This window comes from Drosophila busckii, chromosome X (assembly GCF_011750605.1).
Source record: "Drosophila busckii strain San Diego stock center, stock number 13000-0081.31 chromosome X, ASM1175060v1, whole genome shotgun sequence".
NCBI classification, from domain to species: domain Eukaryota; kingdom Metazoa; phylum Arthropoda; class Insecta; order Diptera; family Drosophilidae; genus Drosophila; species Drosophila busckii.
The window spans coordinates 13,666,923-13,682,749 of NC_046608.1; the positions used below are offsets into that span (position 1 = coordinate 13,666,923).

General features: G+C 43.9%; 2 protein-coding genes across 3 annotated transcripts; both read left to right on the plus strand.

Annotated features, from left to right (window-relative positions):
- The first annotated feature begins 6,017 nt into the window (after window positions 1–6,017).
- Window positions 6,018–7,488, plus strand: LOC108605057. The gene is made up of 4 exons (XM_017994625.1): window positions 6,018–6,280; window positions 6,776–6,913; window positions 6,987–7,267; window positions 7,326–7,488. Exons 1-4 carry the CDS (start codon window positions 6,134–6,136, stop codon window positions 7,486–7,488), a joined length of 729 nt encoding a protein of 242 aa, XP_017850114.1. The 5' UTR covers window positions 6,018–6,133.
- A 384-nt stretch (window positions 7,489–7,872) lies between these two features.
- LOC108606333 (protein wings apart-like) lies at window positions 7,873–15,659 on the plus strand. 2 transcript variants are annotated; one of them, XM_017996357.1, is made up of 8 exons: window positions 7,873–8,370; window positions 8,904–10,035; window positions 10,644–13,397; window positions 13,536–14,375; window positions 14,436–14,608; window positions 14,678–14,766; window positions 14,834–15,024; window positions 15,087–15,659. In XM_017996357.1, the coding sequence occupies exons 2-8, from the start codon at window positions 9,034–9,036 to the stop codon at window positions 15,333–15,335; spliced, it is 5,298 nt and encodes a 1,765-aa protein (XP_017851846.1). In that variant the 5' UTR covers window positions 7,873–8,370; window positions 8,904–9,033; the 3' UTR covers window positions 15,336–15,659. The 2 variants fall into 2 exon arrangements, with proteins under 2 accessions (XP_017851846.1, XP_017851848.1); XM_017996359.1 differs by lacking the exon at window positions 7,873–8,370 and having other exon boundaries at window positions 8,817–10,035.
- The last annotated feature ends 168 nt before the right edge of the window (window positions 15,660–15,827 follow it).

Genomic DNA, 15,827 nt, shown 5'->3' on the forward strand with positions numbered 1-15,827 from the left:
GAGACACAGACGTGGACGTGGACAAGAGACCCAGAAAACAAACCCCAGACCCAGACGTGGCGCAGACATGAGACGAAGACGGCGACGGCGACGGAGGAGACGACAATGATGTTTGAAAAATTCAAATTGAATGTGCCACGCATGCGCAAGCAAATAAAACGCGCTGATGGATGGGGCAAGCTGTAAAGGGCATGCAACGATTGATGTCTGCGGCATGTGCGTATGCCATTGTGTGTGTGTGTGTGTCGCTGCATAATTAAGTTGCAACTTGCAACTGCAAATTGAAGCAAGCCTCGTTGCAAGTGAAAAGCGCGCAACAGAACATAAATTCACAAAATAAATGCTTGTGGCTGTTGCAACAGTTGCAATCGCTTTGAGTGACATGCAACATACATTCGGCTTGCGACAAGTGGAACGTAGAAACCAATAAACAATTTGTACATCTGTGTTTATAATAATACTAAAGCACAAATATTTCATTTGCTTTTTTACCATCAAGATCTTTATATTATTTATCTATAGCTTTAGCTCAAAATTAAAATTTTCTAAAAAAATCTCTGCTCAGTTTTCAACATAGAATATTTTAATTTTACAAAAATTAATTTTTTCAGCCTTTTTACGACTCAAATAAAATTCCAAAATATGTCTTGATTTCTTGAAAAGATAATTTAAAAAATATGCAATATGTTTAGCTTTGAAGATTATATTTTCTGAATTTTGTAGAACTTTACAAAAGCGATTACCACAAGCACTTCTTCAAATTTTCTATTCAAAATCTGTTATATCGTTATGTAAAGTGTTAAAAATAAAAGTACTTATAATACGCATATTTTCCAATAATATTAATGTTATATTAGATTTTAGAATATCATATCAATTAATTAAATGGGTTAATTTTTAAACAGCTATGCTATAAATAAACAATAAAGTACTATTATGCAATTAAGTAAATATTATTTAATGTTGCATATTCAAGGTGCAATGGAAAACTTTCAAGCTTGGATAAACAATTGTGTTTAAATCGGATCAAGTTAAGGCAGCCGAGACCACCCACCCCAGCCTCATTGTACGATGCGCAGTGAGCGACGAGCTGAGCGACGCTCTCAGCACCAGAACAGCGAAGCTCTCGCTCAGTCGCGGGAACGAACGATCGACGCGAGCAGCGCTGCTCTCGCTAAGCGAACACGTGAGCTTTGTATTGACTAAGCGGTGTATACATATGATACATATATGTATATATATGTATATGTATATGTATGTAACTTAGCTAGAGACTAAGCGAATTGCAGCTGACTTAAGCTGAATCTTTTAAGAAATTTTTTTAATATGCAGAATAAGAATTTCAAGCTACCTAATGATTGCATTAGTTTATTATTATAATACACGAAAACATTGTCATAAAATTGTTTAAATAATTATGACATGCGTTATTTTTAAAATTATGCTATTTGAATAAATTGAAAATACTACTATTCTATAATTAATACATTTTTTATATATTTTAAACTGAGCAGACTTCTTGGCAAAATCATAGACAATTTAATGTAATTTAATAGCGTTAACTAGCTCTGCCCATCAATATTAAATTAGTTTTTAAACTGTTTGAAAAAATGTTTTAATCTTAAGCGAATTTCTTGAGCCGTGTGTCATTAAAAAAATAAATTCACTTTATCCTAAAATAAGCCCAAAGGCAATCAAGCATTGTCGTTGTAGCCAAAAAACAAAAAGAAAAAATTGTTTGTTGCTGCGCCGTAAACGCAAAAGTAAATTGATGTCCAGTTGGCTGCTACTTTTGAAATTTTGCCGCCTTGGGTACGTCTCGTCTGCCAGGGCAGTCAAACATCAATCAAATTGCAAATAGAAAACAAATCTCCAATCAAGCCGAATTGATCTTTCGATTGCTCTTGGCTCTTTCGGCTATGGCCATGGCTATGGGTTTGGCGCTCTCAACTGGCCACAGCCGGCGAGCGAGCGAGCGAACCCGCGGGGCCCAAAAACTTGACTCTAACAAATGCTTGCGGGTGGGCCGCCAACCAGACCAAGAGTTGCTGTTGCTGTTGCGGTTGTTGCTGTTGCTCTTGCTGGTGGATTAAGGAGTGTGGGGACACGCATACACAAAAGAAAGTGTTAAGTTCAATTTCAAATATTCGCTGGTGAAATTTAAATCATTTTCAAATTTAATTACTAACAAATAAACGTTTGACATTCCAGGCGAGCCAAGCCAACCGAATGACTGACGTTGCTGCTTGTCTGTGTCACCTGTTGCTGCTGCTGCTGCTGCTGCTGCTGCTGAGCTGCTGTTGGGTGTGGCGCGCGCGCATTTCAAACATTCAAGTGTAACAGCAACAGCATCACAGGCAGCAGCAACAACTACAACAACAGCAACTCGCATATTATCATCATTGGCATTACCATTAGCTTATTCTACGCATGTGCCACTCACCAACTTTTTCTCTCTGCTTTGCTGCTTAACCTCAGCTGATTGCTGTTGTCATTGAAGTCGTTGGCATCTCCAAAAATTTTAATGCCCAACAATTAAGCGCATGCTATTCATTCAGTAAAAGTGAAAATATTCATTAATGCTTAAATACATGTCATCAAATTTAATAATATTATATCACTTTATTTGAGATCTTTTTAATAATAATAAATATTATATACTAGCTGAATCGCCAGACTTTGTACTGCCTCATTCGATAAATAAAAGACAAACTTTTGTACACAATCATTTTAAAAATAACAAAACGAATCCGTATTTAATTTTTTTAAATTTGTCCATTAATTATTGCCATCAGCAGCAGCAGCTGAATCGTGGATGTGGTCGATCACGCATTGATGCAGCTGCTCCTCCCAAAAAGATGATGGCAACATTTGGCCGTCCAACGCTTCACAATTCGTTAACATAGCCCAATAAATGCTCAAGTTCTGGTCCAGTTGCAAGATTAATCCATCCAATCCTACGTAACTTTTTCCCAGTTGCGGCGATGTCTGCACCCATTACATTAATTTAATTATGTAAAATATTAACGCTCTATAAAATTTATTGCAGTTGTTGTTAAAATATATGTACAAAATATTTTGAAAATCCAATTCAATGTCAATTAATAATTAAATATGTTTCAAAAATTTTAATAGCTTTATACATATAATTTTTTGTTATTTATAAATATTAGCTTTAAGTGCATAACAATTGTTGTATAAATATCAAAATAAATTAATAGAAAACCCAACTAGTCTTAAATTCAAATATATTTCAATTAATAATTCAATAATTAACTCTTAAAAATATTTAATAAAATACTACTATTATTTTAAATAAATAAATACTATTTTAAGACGTAAAATGGGGATAATGGGATAAACATGTACAATAAAATATAAAAGTACATCAAAATTTGGTAGGCCCTGCTCATAACTTTTGTTAATAACTTCAGGCAAAACTAATTAAAATGCTTCGCATTTTTGTTGCCAAATGGCCAAGTGGCCAGTAATAAAACTGCAAAAGTCACTGCTACTGAATGTGTGGCATGCCACACTGCAACAATGTTGCACTTGCCAGCGTTTTTTATTTAACTGGGTTAGCAGGTCTGTGCGCCCTTGGCGCAAGCATTTTACAGCCCAGACAATTTCATTCATATTTAGCACACACACACACACACGCACATGTGCATATGTATGTGTGGCAGAGATCAGGAGACATTTCTTGTTGTTCGTTTTCTCGCCTTTTTTGCGTTGGCTGCTCATTTCTTTGCTTTTCTTACTGCAATTTTATTTATTTATTTATTTACGTTTCTTACACTTTTTTCCTTTTTGTTGCTATTGTTGTTGTTGTTGTTGTTGTCGCTTTTGGCGCACTTAAAAAAGCAGCTTTTCGTTTAAGTGCGTCGCGCCTGCCTGCTATGGAATGAGTTTAGATGAGAAGCTGCGCTGCGCTGCCGCTGCCGTTGGCGCTGCTAACTGCGCTGCTGGTTTCGCGTACCGCTAAAGCCGGAACTGGCCATGGCCATGGCCGCGAGAGATGCAAGCACGAAAGTTGCGCCGTTTTTGGGCTGACCGACTGACTAACTGACCAATTGACTGGCTGACTGACCAAACGAGACACTGCTGCAGACCCAGACTCAGACGCGGACGCAAATGCGCAGACGCAGGCGGAAGAAGGAAAGTGAAGACGATGCGCTGATGATGACGCCGACTGCAGCTGCATGCAGCCGACAGAGCCTGAGAGCCCCGGCCGCCAAGTTGAGGATGTGGAGATGTCGAATGGCCGTTGGCTGCGTGAAAATGCCGCCCAACAAGTTTCGCAATAAAGAGAAAGTGTCCAAAAGCCTGCTGTTCTCGCCGATCGTAAAGAATAAATTTGTGTTTCCTGTTTAACAGCATTTACTTTAAATCGCGCGCAGCGCACCCCCCGCTCTCTCGCCCTCTTATACCTTTTTAGCAGACTGTCCATAAAAAAAGTTTCATCTTTTTCGCTCTCTCGCCCAGCAAGTGCAGCGAGAAAGTTATAAGCACACAGGCACAGTCACAAACAAACATACATATGTATGTGTGCATGTGTGAGCCTTTTGGTCGGGAATGAGAAAGGAATCACTGCCAAAGCAGAGATCAATGAGCCCAAGCGACATCGTCAAGTGAAAACTAAACAGCAACAACAACGCTAAAGAAGAAGAAGAAGAAGATGCAATGATCAACAACTAAAAATGCAGCCGAAAATAATGTGTCTTTGCTGGAATGCCAGGCTGCTGCACAGTGGTACACTTATTCAATTATTCAAATGTATTCAATTTATAATTATACATACATATGTACATATACTCTGTATTTATGTATTTAATTGTATGCCACTGACTCATGCTGATAAGACACTTGCAACACACAAAAACCTATGACAAACAACAAAACAAAAAAAAACCAAAACAATTATTTGCAATTCATAGCTTAGCGCTAAGATAAGCTTTCAAAGCCAAGCTCTTAAGACTTGAGTATTTATTTATTTATTAAAACATACATATTTTATGTTCCATCTTAGTTTTTACTCTTTAATACGCTTTCATTTCGTTTTAATACGCATGCAATATTATTTACTGTATTATTTCTTTGTTGCTTCAGTGCTGCGTAAGCAGCGACTAATTGTGTTTGCCGCTAATTTTGTTAATAAATCTAGCGTTAATCAGGCTGCATACACACAGCACAGCACAGCCATGTAAATTGTGTATGTGTGAGTGTGTGCGTGTATGTTAGTGCGTTTTATTTTCAGCTACGATAATGAATAAGAAACAGTAGCGACAACAACGCATAACGTTTTAATATAAATACATGCGTGCACTGAAAACAATTTCTGATAGGAATATAATACATAAGTATATGAAAGTATGATCATATGTACATATATGTATTTTCAGTACATGCTGGCTATATAAAAATAACAATAGAAAATAAAATTGCCATTTACATTATTCACTTTGAAGTTAAAACACTTAAATAAATAATATTTATACAACTACAACTATGAAAACTTGAAATTTAAACATTTTGAATTTAAATAAAAAAGTTGCGGTATAGTAATTTTGCATACTTTTTTTATTTATTGAATATCAACGGTAAAAAATAAATAATTACATAATATTTAATGCTTTTTAAGTTTTTTAGTTAAAAATGTTTTATAAGCTTTAAATGGTATAACTGCTAATATAATCTTATTGTTGTAACTTTTATGGTAAAATACCAATATCAAAGAAATAATGAAGAAATAAATGAATTAACTTAAAACAAATTGCCTAGTTTTTCTTTTAATTGGCAATTGCTTTATTTATTTTAATCATTTCTTAGCTATAGCTTGAGTTTATTGCAGTGTATGTAATGAATTGTATGTTTTTGTGTAATATGTATGTACATATATTATTTTCTATGTATGTATGTATGCATGTATTTGCTTCTTATCCGCTAAAAAGTCCAACTGCTGCGGCGTCGGCGTCGGCTGCTTGACGCATCCGTTGGCGACAAACGCGCAGTGCCCTCAGCCTCCTCCTAGCGACAACAGCAGAGCTGTCATCAATTAGCTTATAACGCACATCCCACATCCAAATCACATACGCACTGATCCTTTGCCAAGTTCAAGATCCAAGAGTGCGCCATGTATTTGTGGCGCCACGCAGCTGCATCGCTGCCACTGCTGCTGTTGTTGCTAGGCGAGTTGACCAGCGTACTGGCCTGGATGAAGTACAACAGCTATACGGCCACAAGCAGGAAACGCACGGATTTGCGTAGGCGATGTCCCAATGTGAGTAAAAACGGTGAAAGGTAACCGTTTTAACAAATTGAGCTGCACAGTGAAACGAGATCTGAAAAAAAAGTATTCAATTTTACTCTTGAGCTGGCAATTTTTAAATGTATAGGGTCGAGTGTGTGTGTGTGTGTGTGTCTCATCAATATGCAACGCGACTCTTGAACACGTCGCATTCAGAATGTCTGGGAGAGCTTAAGAAATGGGCGCACACTGATGCCAAAATCAATCACACTTTCTAAGTGGAGCTGCCTCACACACACACACACACACACACAATACGTTGACGTCGCTGTCGCTTTTGGCCGCGACGCGCTTTTGCTGTTGACAGCGGTCAAATGTAGCAAAGAGCCTAAAGCTAAATAAACAAACTGTACAAATGCAACATGTTGCATGTGTCTGTGTGTGTGTGTGAGTGTGTGTGCCTTGATAATATTGTTTTGGCACGCACTTTTTCGATTTTTGTTAGCTTTCTTTTCATTCTTGCAACAGGTGCGCGCCATAAGAAACTTTGATCTGGAGCAAATGATGGGCTATTGGCATGTGGTGCAGTATTATGCATCCACTGAGGAGCTGCCAGAGTACGCTTGCATGCGCAGTCACTTTGCCTTCTCCAGCGAGGATCAGCATGTAATAGTATAAAGCCTCATTTATTCTCATACTCTTGTGTCTGCAACATGTTGCGTGTTTTGGCCCGTTGCAGATTACCATGAACTTTAGCTACATTTTTGCTGAGGATCCGTTGCGCGAAAAGCTGCAGGGCAACATTACTTGGCTAATACCGGATTTTGGCACACCAGCGCATTGGATGCACACTGAAGATATATACGAGGGCATCTATAATACGTATGTGCTGGACACGGACTATCGGAACTGGGGCCTTATAATGCACTGTGCCGAGAAGAAGAAGCATCCACGCTACTTGTCTGCTTTGTTACTTTCCCGGGAGCCCACACTGGGCGAGAATGTCATCACATTTTTGCGGTAACTAATTAAATGCCACATCTATGTATACATTTTGGCTAACTAATTTTCGTTGCAGTGAAAAGTTGCCGCGCTATGATATTGACTTGTCCTTTATGTTTAGCATTAATCAAACGTCATGCGACCATCTTATGGAGTCCAGCAAGGATGATCCACTTGCGTATATTGTAAATAGCCAGCTGAATTCAGGCGATAATTTTAAAATTATAAATAAATTATAAATATTTTGAATTGTGTATTTGCATTGGCGCGCCCTTGTGAAGTTGGCTGCGCTTGCTTGTGGCTCATTTCTGCGTCAATCATTCGCTGCTCGCTGCGAGCAACTGTGCGCCGCGCCGTGTGCTATCGAAATGTGAGCAGATAACTATCGAAATATGAGCAAACAATAGTTGGTCACTCTAATTCGCAGTTGGAAAGAAAAAATTAAATATTTTTGTGTGTTTTTAAACCAATTTAATTGACTTAGCAAACAACAAATGTGCACATAAAATGTATACGAAGCTATATGGATTATGTGCCAGATATTAAACAGTAATACAGCCAGCGAAACGCTTGTATATGTATGTAATCTTTAGCTGTTGTTGTATCTTCGTTCGTTGCGATTTTCGTATGCTGCGTTAAAAGTGGTGGAAAATGTGTGCAACAAAAAACATGCAGCTACTACTAACTATGCACAAACAACAGCCGCAATAGTGTGTGTGTGTGTGTGTATGTGTGAGTCTGTTGTATGTTGTTTGCAATTAAGCGTATAGTGTTGCTTCTTTTTTTTTCCGTGAAGTGTGTGCGGCAAGTGAATAAATAAGTGCAAAAACGTTGCAAAGATTTCGCGCGTGCAACAACACAAAATTGCGCCAATAAGCCCAAAACGAAGTCGACGTTTCTGTTTTATTGCATTCCTACTCTCGCATGCACACATACATACATACAAACATATATACGTACGCATACAGACGGACAGCAACAGAGATTTGAACACAGCAGCACACGCATATGTACATTTAATATTAATAAAAAAAAACGCAGAGGAACAACAAGAACCCACAAGCAAAAACCTACAAAAATACATCGAATATTGTGTGCTCAAGTCAAATGTTTTGTTTCAGGTGAGCTTGAGCATCGATGTACCACCATACAACAACAACAACAACAACACCATAATCTCTGCCTACAACAACAACACATACAGTGTGTGTGTGTTTTACTAAATAATTGTGTGTGCTAGCAGCAATAATAAAAACAGCAACAACAATAAAATACTTGCAACAGAAAAGTGCAACAAATAGCTCGCTGCATTGATTTGTTTTTGGCAGTAATAAGACAAATACAAAAAAAAATAGAAATAAGAAAAGAGAATTGTTAAACGATTCGCGCAAAGTAACTAGTGTGCGCTCGCTCGCACACATGGGCTGCTTATGGCAGCTCGTTTGTTGTGTTTTGTTGTTGTTGCATTTTGACATTTGCGCTTTTGTGTACTTGTCTGTTTATTAGTGTACATAACATCAAATGGCAGTTTATAAACATAATAAACAAAACTAATAATAATAGCAACACAATAACCGTGATTGCAATAATAATGCGCACTCTTCTTTTCTCACTCACACTCTTTCTCTCTCTCTCTCTCTATCTTGCATTGCAGCAGCCTAAACGTTGCCATCAGCTGGGCACACGCTTCAGCGCGAGCGTAAACAAAAATTTCAATTCGAAACTTAGATAAATAAAAAGAGCGAAGAGAGAGCAGCCGCAACAGCAGCAGCAGCACAAGCAGCATGTCGCGCTGGGGGAAAAACATCGTGCTGCCGCTGGACTCGCTCTGCAAGGAGAAGGAGAACACCAATCGACCCACAGTGGCACGCTCCGTCGGCACAGTGGGCAAATGGGGCAAAATGGGCTTCACCTCGACGCGCACCTACTCGCTTTCCAACCTGCATCCGATGGCAGCGGCTGCCGCAGCCGCCGCCGCTGCCGCCAGTCCCGCACAGAGTCCGGCTTCCACGCACGATCATGATCCGAACGACTTGTCGGTCTCGGTGCCAGAGCCGCCCAAGCCCAAAAAGTTTTTCAAATCGCGCAATGCAGCGCCGCCCGAGGTTATAGCACAGATCATTCAACAGCTGCCGCATTGTCTGGCTGGCGCATCGCCCATGCGTGAGCCGTCGGCGTCAGCGTACTCCTCCCATACGCCCATACAGGAAGCCCTTCCCAAACAGAAACTGGTCAAAGGTGGCGGCGGCAGTTCCGCAGAGCGGAAGCGCAAGTCGCCCAAAAAGAAACCCACAGCCGCAGCCGCCGCAGCAGCAGCCGCAACGCCCACAACGCCCGGTGCGTTTGATAGACTGGACAGCAGTTCCACAGATCAGCTGGATTTGGTGGTGACTGCCACGCCCAGCACAGCTGATCCCAAGGGCAAGAAGAAGAAGATCAAGGAGGAGAAAAAACTGAAGCCAGAGGCGCCGCCCTCACGCATTTTGGGCCGCGCACGCAAGGCGGTCAACTATTGCGAAGTAGAAGAGGATGACCGCTATCCCACGCCCGTCAAGGATCTGATCATTCCCAAGACAAAACCAGAAGCTTCCACAGTAGACAGCAGTCCAGCGCTTCCGCCGCCCACAACGTCGCCCAGTGTAGCGTTAGCAACAGCAACGGCTTTAGCTAATGCAACTGCAGCCGTCGTCGCGGCGGCATCCACCATGCCAATGCCATCCGCCTCCGCCTCGTCCAGTGCATCGCGCACGCCAGAGCATCCGCCAATTGTGTTACGCATTTCAAAGGTGAGCGCATAGCATAGATAAATGGAATAGATACAAATTTTATTTAATTTTCTGCTGTCAATTGAATAATCTACAATTTCTAACCATTTCAAATGGTGTTCAGCCCACTGTGCCCCTTACACATTTTTGGGTAAAAAGCAGCGGCAGCGGCGCTCTCACTGAGCCCGAACGATCATTTACCCTCGCGCTCGCACTTACGCCGCTCTCTCGCACTCTCCCATATGCGGCGTCTCGCTCTATTTGAAAAAAAAAAACGCTCTTTCAAGTAGTTTAGTTGCCGTGTGGGAAAGAGAAAGCGACAACAACAACAACAACAATACACGCAGTGTTAAATTACGCGCGCTTTTACATTAAACGGAGTTTTTTTTTTTTGCTGCTCTGGCTTGTTTCTTTTCTTTCTTTCGATTTTTTTTTATGTCATTTTAGTTCAAGCTGCGTGTTGTTGTCGCTTGTCGGCTGAAAAAATAAAATATTTCAAGAAATATCAGTGAGCACTCAATACTAATATTATTATTTTTATTACTATACTCTGCGTGTGTGTGTGTATTTATTTATGTTTTGTTTGTTATACTGAGAACTGAAATCACTTGTCGCTTGGCATTTTGCAGGGCACGTCGCGCTTAGTCAGCACGGACAGTGAGGGCCCGCCGCCGAATAGTTCGCCTGGACAGCAGCTGGACACATCCAATGAGACGGAGACGGAGCCGGAGCCGGCTGAGGACTATGATAAAGTTCCTGCAATAACAATAAGTACGCCAAAAATAACTGTAAAGCCATTGCGACCGCCCCCAGAGGCAACGGTGGATACGTCGGACGCAGCTGCGTCGTATTATCAGGAGCAACACGACGAAGACGACGAGGACGAGGAAGAGGAGGAAGAAGAGGAGGAGGAGGAGCCACCAGAAATTAACTATTGCACGGTAAAAATCTCACCGGATAAGCCACCCAAGGAGCGCTTGAAACTCATCATCAAAACCGACGTCATACGCAACGCCATTGCCAAGGCAGCCGCTGCAGCCGCAGCCAAAGCCGCTGGCGAAGATTCACGCAAGAAGTCGAAGAGTAAAAAGCACAAGCATCTCAAGCACGCGGCGCAGCAAGGGGAGCAACTTTATCCACCACCACCACCAGCACCAGCACCAGCACCAGCAGCAGCAGCAGCAGCAGCAGCAGTCGTCGTAGCAGCAGCCACTCCAAGCGACGCCTGCGTTGAGTTTAAGACGCCCTCACCACATTTTGCATTCACCACAAGTGAAGTGAACCAACCGCCGCCACAGCCGCCGCCATCGCTGCTGTCGCATCCGCATCAGCATCAGCACCCGTCGTATGTCATCTCACCCACGACGCGCTTGGATCACGATTTCGATCACTTCGATTCGCAGTCGCCCATGCTGGGCAGCATTTCCTCCAAGGGCAACAGCACGCCGCAGCTGCTGGCGCAATCAGTCCAAGAGGACTCCTGCGTCATACGCAGTCGCGGTTCCAGTGTGATCACCAGCGATCTGGAGACGAGTCAACACTCCTCGCTGGTGGCGCCGCCGTCGGACATCGAATCGCATCTCGAGTCCATGATGATGAACATGGATGGCCACAATGCGGGAGCTGCCATGGTGCAGGAGCCACTGCAGGAGGACATATTATCAGTGCTGCGTGGCGACGAGGGGTCCCGACTCAATGGCGCCGGGGACGCCGAAGCGGAAGCCAAACAGCCCAAGCGTAGCACGCGTGGACGCGCCGTGCGTAAAGTGAATAACACTAGCGAAGCTGTCAGCACCACCGAGAGCACGCGCACAAGAACGCGCCAGGCCAAGCCGCTGGAGACATCACCCACATCCACATCCACGTCGTCGGCGAGCGCCAAGCGCAACACGCGTGCACGTGCTGGACTCAAGCAGCAGCAGCAACAGCAGCAGCAGGAGGAGTCAGTCATATCGACGACTACGAATCCGACTATGTTCAATGTGGAACCGCAGCCGGCAGCGCTGCCCGACTCGGCTGAAGCGCCCACGCGACGCGGCCGTGCTGCTGCTCGGGCCAACAACAACAATGTGGCCACCACCAACAACAACATCAACAAAATTGCCGCCAGCTTGTCCGCCAAGGCGGAAGCAATCAAGGCAGGTGTGGACAATGGTGCTAGTGGCGCCTCCACGCGCAGTTATGGCCGCAAACGTAAAAATCAGCAGGTGATGCAAGTGCTACAGCAGCCGGAGCTTGATGAGGAGCAGCAGGCGGAGCTGGCAAAGCAAAAGATGCTGGAGGACCTGGAGCTGGGGGACTTGAATCTGGATATGGATATGGATATGGATGCACAACCCACACCCGCCAAAATGCCGCACCAAGACCTGGACCTGGACTTGGATCTAGAGTCTGAGCCGGAGCAGGACCACGAAACCGAGCACGGCATGGATGAAACCTCCAATACTTCGAATAGCTCCTCGATGCAACATGACAACAGCTCATCCTCGCCGCCGGCGCGTGACTATAAGTTTAAGGATAAATTTAAGCGCACCATAACGCTGGACACAGGCGCTGCTGCAGCGGCAGCGGCGGCGGCAGCTGCAGCAGCAGCAGCTGCTGCTGGTGGTGGTGGATCTGCTACGGGCAATGGCTCCACCACTGAAACCGATGAGGGGCAGCGCGGCGGCGTTGTCAAGTTGGTCATCAGCAAGAAGAAGGGCAGCATTTTCAAAAGTCGCGCCCTGGTGCCCTCCGACCAAGCGGAGCAGGCAACTGTGGCCAAGCGACATCTCTACAAGCACAGCTGGGATGCAGCTCTGGAGGCCAATGGTGGCGGCACTGGCAGCGATGCTAGCAATACGTCTGCCTCCACTCCAGTGAGCGGCAGCACCAAGACCGACACAAGCACTGGCAAATCCGCGGGTGATGCCATCTACAGCGACTTTGGTGACAGCAGCTCCAACAACAACACGAACAGCTCCGTGCTGCGTGGCGAGAGTCCGGCATCGGGCAAGCTATCGCGGCTGGCTAAGCCGTTGCCCACTTCGACAACGACAAACGAGTCACTGTTCGACTTGGAGCTCGACTCTGCAGTGGACGAAGCCTTGGGTGGGCCGTCAGCTGGCGCAGGTGGAGCAGCTGGTAGCACGGGCTTGCGGGTGGATCGCAAATCCAAGGAATACTATACGGTGGTGCGCAATGTAAAGACCGCACATCAAATTCAAGAGATTGGCGAGTATCAGGAAATGTACGACGACGTCGAGTATATACTGGATGCTCTGCAGCCGCATAATCCGCCGGCAACGCGTTGCCTCTCCGCCCTGCAGTTGGCCACCAAGTGCATGACGCCGGCGTTTCGCATGCACGTGCGTGCCCATGGTGTGGTCACCAAGTTTTTCAAGGTGAGTGAAAGAATTGATGAATTGCAAATTGGAAGCTTTTGATATTGTTAATCGATACTATCGATAACATAAACAAGAGTTCATTTCAAAGGTTCTTCTATGCCAAGCAAACAGTTAATACCTTCTGCTTTATTTCAGGCCCTCTCCGATGCCAACACGGATCTAAGTCTGGGCTTGTGCACCTCAGCCATCATGTACATACTCTCCCAGGAGGGTCTCAACATGGATCTGGATCGTGATTCCCTGGAGCTAATGATCAATCTGCTGGAGGCGGAGGGCGTGAGTGTAATCGCGGCGGCGGAACGCGTTGGCTACGAGCGCAACAAGCAGAAGGTGCGCGAACTCTGCGAGGAAATCAAGGCTCAGGGCAAGGGCACACATCTGAATGTGGAGTCGATTACCGTTGGCACCTTGGCCATGGAGACGCTGCTCTCGCTGACCTCGAAACGCGCGGGTGAATGGTTCAAGGAGGATCTGCGCAAACTCGGAGGTCTCGAGCATATTATCAAGACAATTTCCAACTTTTGTCAGCCGATTATCAACAATACGGATACGGATATTAACTGGCAACCAGCGCTGCTGGACAACATGCAGACTGTGGCGCGTTGCCTGCGCGTCCTGGAGAATGTGACGCAACACAATGAGACTAATCAACGCTATATGTTGACCTATGCCAAGGGATGTGCAGTGGAGACGCTCTGTCTGCTCTACAGACTCTGCGATCGTCAGCTGCTGCTGCATCCGTCCATGGCGGAGCAATGCAGCAGCAAAGAGCATCCGGGCGTGGCAATGCGTGAGCTGCTCATCCCGGTCATGAAGGTGCTCATCAATCTAACGCATACGTTCAATGAAGCGCAGCCCTCGCTGGGCGCCGAAATGCTTGGCAGGCGCAGCGATGTCGTCGAGACCAGCTTCCATCTGCTGCTGCTTGCCTCCAACTACATTCCCGATCGCTATATCTTCGAGCTGAGCATATTGGTGAGTTCCATTATAGATTATATCTTATATATAAATTTTAATTCATTGTCTGCTTTGTAGGTGTTGACGCTGCTCATCAATCTGTGCATGCATACGCGACCAAATCGCGCAACGCTGATGCTAGCTCATGCGCCTGGCGAATATGTGGCGGATAATCCATCGATGGATGGTCGACCTGTGTCGGCGCTGCAAGCGCTGCTTGAGTATTTCTACAAATGCGAAGAGCTCGCTAGGTAAGTCATCCCGTTCAAGTCAAGTTGCTTTGCTCGCTTTACTCACTTTTATGCTCTCTTCTATTGCAGACTGGTGGAGAAGAACACCGATGCTTTCCTCGAAAGCAATGACAAGGGCAAAAAGAAGCAGGAGGAGGTCGAAGAGACCGTTAACAATCGTAAGCTGCAGCTCGCTGACTTTGGCAATAATTATTCTGTTGCTAACACTTTCTCCTTATTTTGCAGTTGTGCAACGCGCTGGACACCACATGGAGCACACGCTAAAGGGCAGTTATGCCGCCATACTCATTGGCAATCTGATAGCGGATAACGAGCAGTACGAGATGATTGTACGGCAACAGCTGCGCGACAGAAGCTTCAAGGAGATTGTAGGTGTGCTAGAGAAATATCACACCTTCATGAATCTCACCTCGAGCGTAAGTACTTGTCATATTTATGCTAGTCACAAACTATAGTTTAATTCATTTGTGCGTTGCAGTTGGATGCCGCCTTTGTGGCGCATATGAAGTCCACCAAGAAGATCATTGACAACTTTAAGAAACGCGATTATATCTATGAGCATGCCGATGATCATGACATGCAGATGCCACTGAACTTGGAGACGACGCATCATGATCATGATATAAATGCCACTGTGGGATCGCAGGAGGACTCATCGCTGAGCGCCAGCAGCAGCAGCGGCAGCAGCATGCAGCGTGTCTTCAAGACCTACAGCAGTCACAGATAGAGACGAAGGATGGTTAGAAAGCAGCAACAAAAAAAAAAAAAAAGAATAAATATAAATATGTGTAAATTGCTGTGAAGTGAAAGTGAAAGTCAAACGAACATTGTCGCCGTCGTCAATCACACCGAAAGCCTGCCACCAAAATAATTATTTACCTTCTATATTTAATTATGAATTCTCCTAACAAACGCCGCTTTAATTTAGCTTAGCATTCGACTGTGTTTGTTTTGTGTCTGTTGTATTTATTATAATATTATATGTATGTGAACAAAAACAAAAAGCAAGTGATAGCAATTTTAGTTGAGCATGGTCAGCGTTTTCACTAAACAAAAACAAAAACAAAAACAAAAAAACACACAAGAAAAACAACAAAATCAAACAGTACACATAGAAACTAACACTAACAACAAATACAAAAACACAAAAGTAACAAACAAACACTCAAAGATACAAATTACTACTGATATGTGTACGTTATATAGTCGTAAGCAATAC

Excerpts from the sequence above, each read along its gene's own strand:
- LOC108605057 (XM_017994625.1), top strand. The coding sequence starts at position 6,134 with ATGTATTTGTGGCGCCACGCAGCTGCATCGCTGCCACTGCTGCTGTTG. Across the intron at positions 6,281-6,775 it reads TGCGTAGGCGATGTCCCAAT|GTGCGCGCCATAAGAAACTT; the intron begins GTGAGTAAAAAC and ends TTCTTGCAACAG. Across the intron at positions 6,914-6,986 it reads TCTCCAGCGAGGATCAGCAT|ATTACCATGAACTTTAGCTA; the intron begins GTAATAGTATAA and ends GGCCCGTTGCAG.
- LOC108606333 (XM_017996357.1), top strand. The coding sequence starts at position 9,034 with ATGTCGCGCTGGGGGAAAAACATCGTGCTGCCGCTGGACTCGCTCTGC. Across the intron at positions 14,609-14,677 it reads AAATGCGAAGAGCTCGCTAG|ACTGGTGGAGAAGAACACCG; the intron begins GTAAGTCATCCC and ends CTTCTATTGCAG. Across the intron at positions 15,025-15,086 it reads TCATGAATCTCACCTCGAGC|TTGGATGCCGCCTTTGTGGC; the intron begins GTAAGTACTTGT and ends TGTGCGTTGCAG.